Below are 9533 nucleotides of genomic sequence, written 5' to 3'. Positions count from 1 at the left end.
GGGAGACAGAGGACAGCTGCTGAATGGGGAGACAGAGGACAGCTGCTGAATGGGGAGACAGAGGACAGCTGCTGAATGGGGAGACAGAGGACAGCTGCTGAATGGGGAGACAGAGGACAGCCGCTGAATGGGGAGACAGAGGACAGCTGCTGAATGGGGAGACAGAGGACAGCCGCTTAATGGGGAGACAGAGGACAGCTGCTGAATGGGGAGACAGAGGACAGCTGCTGAATGGGGAGACAGAGGACAGCTGCTGAATGGGGAGACAGAGGACAGCTGCTGAATGGGGAGACAGAGGACAGCTGCTGAATGGGGAGACAGAGGACAGCCGCTGAATGGGGAGACAGAGGACAGCCGCTTAATGGGGAGACAGAGGACATCTGCGGGGCCAAGAGCAGACTTTGGCACAGCATGCCACCCCTTCTCTCTCCTCCATCTTTAGATGCTTGAGTCATCTTTCCCCTGTATCCCAGAGCTACACATTGTATTTTACTAGCATAGGCATACCTTGTTGTGTATTGTTCTTACTGTACACCAGCTAGGATTTTTGGACCAAATGCATGATATAAAACTCAACCGTATGAGTACACCTAGCATTTAAATAAGTATTCATTGATACAATAAGCATTTAAGGCAACCCACTGGGCATAGATGTCAATTCAACGTCTATTCCATGTTGGTTCAACGTCATTTCATTGAACCAGTGTGTGCCCAGTGGGAACTATTTACATTTCTGGCTGATTACCACATTCTACCACTTTAAATGTGAAGCTCTTACGCTACAGATGTATCCTCAGCTGATGCGACAGCAGACCTCACTCTCAAAGTTGTCACTGTGACTTTCATTTTGGTCCGTTGATTGAACTACAGAGATACTTTTATTTCAGCTACATTAGTACATTATAGTGCCTTACGTCATTACATTACAATGACCTTTTGGTCTCATGGTTATTGAGACCAATCCACTATTAAAATACATCACATGCTGATCAAAATCAAATCAAATTTTGTTTGTCGCGTGCGCCGAATACAACAGGGGTAGGTAGACCTTACCGTGAAATGCTTACTTACAAGAACTTAACCAGCAATGCTGTTTTAAGAAAATGTAGTTAAGAAAAGATTTACTAAATAAACTAAAGTTAAAAAAAATATATATATACACACACACCGAGTGCTACTCCAACGAGCAAAGGGAGAGATAAAAACACTATAACAGTGAAACCAATTTTTCAGTCAGGGGCAAAACTTCAATTTAAGTCAAATTTTCACTGTCTCCCATTGACATCAATGCATGGAAGTTAGGATTCACCAATCTTTACTTGAAGAAACTGGGTGACTCTAAATGTTTATGTCCTCTTTTACAGGCAAGAGAGCAAAGGGAGAGATTTGATCCAAAATGGCAGAACGCTTTGACTGCCATTACTGCAAGGAGTCCCTGTTTGGGAGGAAGTATGTGCTCAGGGAAGAGAACCCCTACTGTGTGATGTGCTATGAGAACCTGTACTCTAACACCTGTGAAGAGTGCAAGATGTCCATTGGCTGCAGCAGCAGGGTAGGTGGACCACTTCCTGAATGTGGTGGTGTAGAGTTTACCAGTACCCACATTTGCTGTTCCATGATAGGTTGTATTCCTTCCTATTAGTATTCACTTCATTTCTATGACCCAGGTGTTAAACAGAACTTGGAATTAGAACAGGAGTCGATGGAATTAAAACACAAATAACCCAGATCCAAATCCAGATCCAGATCCAGATCCAGGCACAGTCATTGGCCTAGAGGGACACAGGACATACCACTATGCACTGACTCTCAGCATCTTACCACACACACACACACACACACACACACACACACACACACACACACACACACACACACACACACACACACACACACACACACACACCTACATCCAAGCTACACACATATCACAACTGCAGCTACCAGACTCTCATTATGACTGCTTAATACTGCACAATTTAAACACTTGCGCCCCGATCCCTCCTTCCACAATGCACGTGTGAATATTGAACTATACATTGTGCCTTCCTGTATTATACTTATATAACGTTTCTTCTATTCTACTGCCATTTAATTTATGTTCATATTCTTATCTTTTATTATTTCTTATCGTTGTTGCATGAAGGAACCTGCAAGTAAGCATTTCGTAGGCCAGTCTATACTACGTGCATCTTGTACATACGACTAATAACACGTGAAACTTGTAGCTTCAGTTCGCATTCTGACAGGGCAAAGTGTGTTTTCTGCAATTAGTGTCACTTTACATGGTCATTAGTGTCACAGATGAGCTGACGGTCACTTCCCCCTGGATCGGCCTGGAGGGGGGCTCATCTGTGCCGAATGTCCCTGTCCCCTGTAGCAGCTAGTCAGTCATCCGCCCTAGGCCTCTTTCAGTTTATCTAACCCATAGCTGTGATTGCCACCCCTGCTCCCATCTCATTATTCAGTCATTCATCTAAATTGGTAGCTAATTAAGCACATGTTGTCACACATCCATTGTCACCACGCCTCCAGCAGATAGGAGTTGAGTTGAGGTCACTGCCATGGCAGACCACTAGAACACAGTGTGTGGTAATCTTAACAGACTGGTGGGCCTTAGATTCAGTCAAAACGCCGATGTCCATTGTCCCAGGAGAGGAGGCACCGAGGTGAATGGAGATAAACCTGACCCTCTGTCCCGTCCTCCTTCTTCAGGACCTGTCCTACAAGGACCGCCACTGGCATGACGACTGCTTCCACTGCTTCAAGTGTAGCTGTTCCCTGGTGGCCAAGCCCTTCTCCACCAAGGACGACCAGCTGCTCTGCACCGAGTGCTTCTCCAACGAGTACTCCTCCAAGTGCCACGAGTGCAAGAAGACCATCATGCCAGGTAAGGAAATGTCTGGCCTGACAGGGGGGGGGGATTCAGTGAATGGGGCTTTCAGCTGGATTTGGTCAGTACACAATCTATTGGTACTGGTAAGGAAACTACTGAAGGGGAAAGAGTTGCCAGATTTGCCAGACATCTAACAGAGTTGAGGTTTGAGTGGGAATTGGCTACTAGCAAATCTATTTGGTGCAATCACGGATGCCAAGTTTCTACCTCTGTCACGACTTCCGCCCGAAGTCGGTCCCTCTCCTTGTTCGGGCGGTGTTTGGCGGTCGACATCACCGACCTTCTAGCCATCGCTGATCCATTTTTCATTTTCCATTGGTTTTGTCTTGTCTTCCATCACACCTGGTCACAATCTCATCAATTACATGTTGTGTATTTAACCCTCTGTTTCCCCTCATGTCCTTGTCGGTGATTGTTGGTTGTATGTATTGGTGTAAGTTATGTTCTGGTGTGCGACGGGCTTTGCATCCTCTTATTTTATTTTGTATGTTTTGGTTTTCGGAGTTTTTGTATATTCAATAAACAGCTCCGTTTATACCAAGTTCACTCTCCTGCGCCTGACTTCCCTGCCACCTGCACGCACCCATTACAACCTCCTAGGAGCTGTGTTAGGACTTTATGTAATGAATGATGTGGTTGCAGCAGTCAAGCGGGACAGTGGATGGTCTGTCACAGTTTGGTGGAGCCAGCTCACGTACCACTACTGGTATCATTATTCAATGTGTCACACTGGAAGATCAGTCCGTGTGTAACCTGATTTTCCTGTTTCTCTCCCTCTCTCTCACTCTCTCTCTCTCACTCTCACTCTCTCTCATTTTCTCTCTCTCACTTTCTCTCTCTCTCACTTTCTCTCTCTCTCTCTCTCTCTCTCTCTCACACTTTCTCTCTCTCTCACACTTTCTCTCACTCTCTCTCTCTCTCTCCCTCACTTTCTCTCTCTCTCTCTCTCTCTCACTTTCTCTCTCTCTCTCACTCGCTCTCACACTTTCTCTCTCTCTCACTCTCTCTCTCTCACTTTCTCTCTCTCTCACTCTCTCTCTCTCACTCTCTCTCACACTTTCTCTCTCTCTCACTCTCTCTCACTTTCTCTCTCTCTCACTCTCTCACTTTCTCTCTCTCTCACTTTCTCTCTCTCTCTCTCTCTCTCACTTTCTCTTTCTCTCTCTCTCTCTCCCTCTCTTCCTCTCTCTCTCTCACTTTCTCTCTCTCACTTTCCCTCTCTCTCTCTTCCTCTCTCTCTCACTTTCTCTCTCTTTCTCTCTCAAATTTTTCAAATTCAAATTTCAAATTCAAGCATGAAAAACATTGTGTCAATATTGCCAAAGAAACAATGTATACAATATACATTGTAATACAATAACAAATAATAGTATAAAATGGCAGTAAATAATAATACAAAATTAAATATAATAATAATAACAATAAAATAGTAGTAAAATAATAGTAAAATAGTAGAATGTAATAAATATAAAAATATAAATATGGAAAATGAATCTATAACTAACTTATAACTAAATAACGGTCATCTTCACCATTACATAGGTACTACAACTACTATCATCATTACCACTACCACTACCACCACCATCACTAAACTGCTATCATTATCATTACCATTACCACTCATACCACTACTATTTGGAATGATAAACAACAATAATAATAGTAATAATAAGTAAGTTACTGCTTACTATGCAGATGTTATTATTCAGTGTCCCTCAGGCTATGGCAGGCAAATACATATTTGGCTGCAAGAGGAGCCATTGCTCCTTCGCCCATGAGTATTTTTACTTTTTCCTCTGGGTTTAATAAGTTCAAATTTGGAATAAATGTAGTCATTTCTGTGAATAAGGAATCTCTTTGGGAGGAATATTTATCACAGTAAAGGAGAAAGTGCATCTCTGTCTCTACCTCCCCTGTCGTGCAGTGACCACATACACGCTCCTCTTTGGGTAGCCATGTCTTTTTATGTCTGCCGGTTTCTATTGCCAATCGGTGGTCACTCAGCCTGTACTTGGTAAGGATCTGTCTCTGCTTCGTATCTCTGACAGAGTAGAGATAATCAGCCAATTCATATTCTCTGTTTAGGGTCAGATAGCAATTTAGTCGGCTTTGGGATTTTGTTTCATTTTTCCAATGTTGTAAATATGAGTCCTTTGATTGGTTCATGATTTTGTTTATTTGAATTCTTTCTTTTGAAGCAGTGCTGGTGTCAGCTTGGTGGGTGAGGTCCAACACCAGCTGACTGAGAGGGCTCGTTTCTGGGCTCAGCTCTTGGGTTTGAAGTGCTTTAAATTGCAGACTTGAATTTGGACTTGAATTTAGATGTAGCCAAACTTTTTATGATCTTTTCTGTATTTTCATTATTACTGGAAAGCGGCCCAATTCTGCCCTACATGCATTAGTTGGTGTATTTCTCTGGACTTGTAGGATTTTCCAACAGAATTCTGCATGTAGGGCTTCAATTGGATGTTTGTCCCACATTTTAAAAACCAGTTTATTGAGTGGCCCCCAAACCTCACTTCCGTAAAGAGCAATTGGTAGGATTACACTGTCAAATATTTTGGTCCAAATTCTAATTGGGATGTTGATTTTAAATAATTTCATTTTTATTGCATACAATGCTCTGCAGGCTTTTCCTTTGAGTGCATTCACTGTCATATTAAAGTTTCCCGATGCAGATATGGTCAGACCAAGGTAGGTGTAATTTTTAGTGTGTTCAATGATGGTGTTGTTCAGGGTGAATTTATATTTGTATTTCTGACATCAGTTTTTTTTGTTAGAAAATCATGATTTTCGTTTTTTGGAAATTTACTGCCAGGGCCCAATTATGGCAATATTGCTCTAGAATATTAATGTTCTGTTGAAGACCTTCTTTGGTTGGTGATAGAAGTACCAAGTCATCAACATATAGCAGGTATTTCACCTCTGTGTCAAATAGTGTGAGTCCTGGGGCTGGAGAATAGTCCGACATGTCTGCTAATTCATTGATATAAATGTTGAAAAGGTTTGGACTCACACTGCAGCCTTGTTTCACACCTCGACATTGTGAAAATAATTTTGTTCTTTGGTTTTGGATTTTTATTGCACATTTGTTTTCTGTGTACATACATTTTATTAAGTCATACACCTTACCACCAAGCCCACTTTGTAGAATTTTGTAGAATAGCCCTTCGTGCCAAATAGAATCAAATGCTTTTTTAAAGTCAATAAAGCAAGCAAAGATTTTGCCCTCTTTTTTTTGGTGGACGTGTTTATTAATTTGTGTGTCTAAGGTCAGTAGTGCGATGGTTAGGGAGAAAGCCAATTTGACATTTACTTATTACATTTTTTCTTGAAGAATGGTTTGAATTCTTGAATTCAAAATGCTACAGAAAACCTTTCCCAAGTTACTGTTTACGCAAATTCCCCTGTAATTATTGGGGTCTGATTTGTCTCCACTTTTGTGGATAGGGGAGATGAGCCCCTGGTTCCAGACATCAGGGAAGCAGCCAGAAGTTAAAACCATGTTGAACAATTTAAGCACAGCATTTTGCAACTCAGGTGTGCTGTTTTTCAGCATTTCATTTCTGATGTTGTCTAGACCACAAGCCTTCTTTGATTTAATAGATTTGAGCTTTTCATTTAGTTCTTGTTGGGTTATTGGGTAATTTAATGGATTTTGGTTGTTTTTAATGACTGATTCAAGGATGTTCAATTGTTCTTTAATTTCTAATTGGTTCTGTTGTAAGTCTTTTTGTGGGATGTTTTTGTATCAATTATCATAATAAGTTTTCCAAATTCCTACATCTTGTATGGCTAATTATTGTGGCTTTGTTGTGCTTAAATTGTTCCACATGTCCCAGAACTGATTTTGGTCAATTACGTTTTCAATTTCATCAAGTGTCTTGTTGGTATAATTCAATTTCTTGCATTTCAGTGTTTGTTTATACTGTTTCAGAGTTTCAAAGTATTCATATCGTAGCTCTGGGTTGTTTTGCTGCTTATGTTTTTCATTTGACATTTGTCATTTTCTCTCTCTCTCTCACTTTCTCTCTCTCTCTTGCTCTAATTTTCTCTCTCTCTCTCGCACTCAATTCAATTCAATTCAATTCAATTCGCTTTATTGGCATGACGTAACAATGTACATATTGCCAAAGCTTATTTTGGATATTTACAATATAAAATAAATAAAAATGAGAATCAAAATTGTCAACGGGACAACAGTAACAACAATAACCAAGGGTCAAAATAACCATACATTCAACAATAACAATAGCCATACAGTAGAGTACATGTGCAGGTTGATTGGTCTGTCAGACACTGTCCCTCAACTTATGGCAGGCAGCAATGTAGTGCGCTGCCAACACACAGCTCTCTGCGTCCTCCCCCAACAGGACGGGTAGCCTATCCTCATCAGAGAGGTCTTTGAAACCTTGAATAAGGGTTTCAAATTTGTGGAAATGACACTCTCTAATTGTTTTATATTTTTTACATTTTGTCAGGAAATGCAGCTCCGTCTCAGGTTCTGCTGTTGTGCAGTGGTTGCACAGCCTTTCCTCTACAGGGAGCCAGGTTTTCCTGTGTCTACCCTTCTCAATGGCAAGGCTGTGCTCACTGAGCCTGTACTTTGTCAAGGTTTTTCTACGGTTTTGATCAGTAACCATGGTCAAATATTTAGCCATGGTGTACTGTCGATTTAGGGCCAGATAGCACCGCATTTTGCTTTGTGTTTGTGCTTGTGTTTCCCAATAAGCAATGTCGTTTTGTTTTGACTGTGTTGTAATTTGGTTTATTCTGATTGATTGGAGGTTCTGGTCCTGAGGCTTCAGTGTGTTAGTAGAACAGGTTTGTGAACTCAGCCCCAGGACCAGCTGGATGAGGGGACTCTTTTCTTTGCTCAGCTCTTGGCATTGCAGGGCTTGGTAATGATATGAGAGAGGGTCACTATATTTTATATATTTCCAAAACTTAATTTCTCTTTTTTGAGTTTTTATTATTAGTGGATATTGGCCTAATTCTGCCCTGCATGCATTGTTTGTACTTTTCCTCTGGACACGTAGGATAATCTTACAGAACTCTGCATGTAGGGTTTCAATGGGGTGTTTGTCCCATTTGATGAAATCTTGTTTTGCAAGTGGACCCCACACCTCGCTGCCATAAAGTGCAATTGGTTCAATGACATATTCAATTAGTAGTTAGCCAAATTTTAATAGGTATTTCAATTTGAATTTGCTTTTTAACGGCTTAGAATGCCCTGCGTGCTTTCTCTCTCAGTTCATTCACTGCCTCATTAAGGTGTCCAGTTGAGCTTATTTTTAAACCTAATTAATTGTAGTGTGTACAGTACTCTATATATTTTGTACCAATTGAGAACTTTGGTCTAATTCCCTGAGATCTGGATCTTCTCTGGAAAATCATTATTTTTGTCTTTTTGGGGTTTACTGCCAGGGCCCAGGTCTGGCAGTACTGCTCTAGCAGGTCCAGGCTCTGCTGTAGGCCATGTGCTGTGGGTGACAGCAGGCATAGGTCATCTGCGAAGAGTAGGCATTTAACTTCTGAATTGTGGAGACTAACACCAGGGGCTGAGGATTTTTCTAGAATAGTGGCCAATTCGTTGATGTAAATATTGAAGAGTGCAGGGCTCAGATTGCAACCCTGACGAAGGCCCCGCCCCTGGTTAAAGAATTCTGTTCTTTTCTTACCAATTTTAATGCTGCACGTATTGCCATTGATTTAATTATGTCATATGTTTTACCTCCTACACCACTTTCAATAACGATGTAGAACAGTCCTATATGCCAAATAGAATCAAATGCTTTTTTCAAGTCGATAAAGCAAGCGTATATTTTGGTATTATTTTGGTGGACATGTTTATCTATCAGGGTGTGTAAGGTGTAAATATGATCAGTTGTGCGATGTTTTGGTATTAATCCAATTTGGCTTTTACTCAAGACATTGTGCTTATTAAGGAAGTTTAGAACTCTTACATTGATGATACTACAGAAAACCTTCCCCAGGTTACTGTTCACACAAATGCCTCTGTAATTGTTAGGGTCAAATTTGTCTCCGTTCTTAAAGATTGGGGTTATGAGTCCTTGATTCCAGATGTCAGGGAAATAGCCTACACTCAGGATCAAATTAAACAGTTTTAATATAACCAATTGAAATTTTGCACTAGTGAGTTTGAGCATCTCATTTAGGATGCCATCAGGTCCGCATGCTTTTTTAAATTTGAGAGCCTGAAGTTTCTTATAGAGCTCCTGGTCAGTAATTGGGGAGTCCAATGGATTTTGATTGTCCTTTATAGCTTTTTCTAATCCATTCAACTTCTCATGAATTTAGCGTTGTTCTGCGTTTCTGTCAATTTGAACGGTGTTGTAGAGTGTTTTAAAATGGGTTGTCCATATGTCACCATTTTGTATCGCTAATTCCTCTTGTTTAGATTTTTTTAGTTTTTCCCAATTTTGCCAGAAGTTGTTTGTGTTTATGGACTCCTCAATTAGTGTCAGCTGCTTGCTGTTGTACTGTGCTTTTTTGGTTCTGAGTGTACGTTTATAGAGTTTTAAAGTCTCACAGTAATGAAGGCGTAATTCACCATTATTTGGGTCTCTGTGCTTTTGTTTGGATAGTGTTCTAAGTTTTTTCCTTATAATTT

General features: G+C 40.8%; 1 protein-coding gene across 1 annotated transcript in view; it reads left to right on the top strand.

Annotated features, from left to right (window-relative positions):
• Window positions 1-1366: 1366 nt before the first annotated feature.
• The window catches only part of LOC106575241 (four and a half LIM domains protein 2-like), a 13629-nt gene continuing 5462 nt past the window's right edge, over window positions 1367-9533 (top strand). Inside the window, exons 1-2 of the mRNA XM_014151627.3 lie at window positions 1367-1552; window positions 2716-2890. Of these exons, the coding sequence (XP_014007102.1) occupies window positions 1397-1552; window positions 2716-2890 (331 nt within the window). The 5' untranslated portion in view covers window positions 1367-1396. The remainder of the gene's footprint in view (window positions 1553-2715; window positions 2891-9533) is intronic.

Source organism: Salmo salar, chromosome 17 (genome assembly GCF_965601325.2).
Source record: "Salmo salar chromosome 17, fSalSal1, whole genome shotgun sequence".
Lineage (NCBI taxonomy): Eukaryota > Metazoa > Chordata > Actinopteri > Salmoniformes > Salmonidae > Salmo > Salmo salar.
The sequence above is the reverse complement of the archived record's forward strand: the minus strand, read 5'-3'. Positions and strand labels throughout refer to the sequence as shown.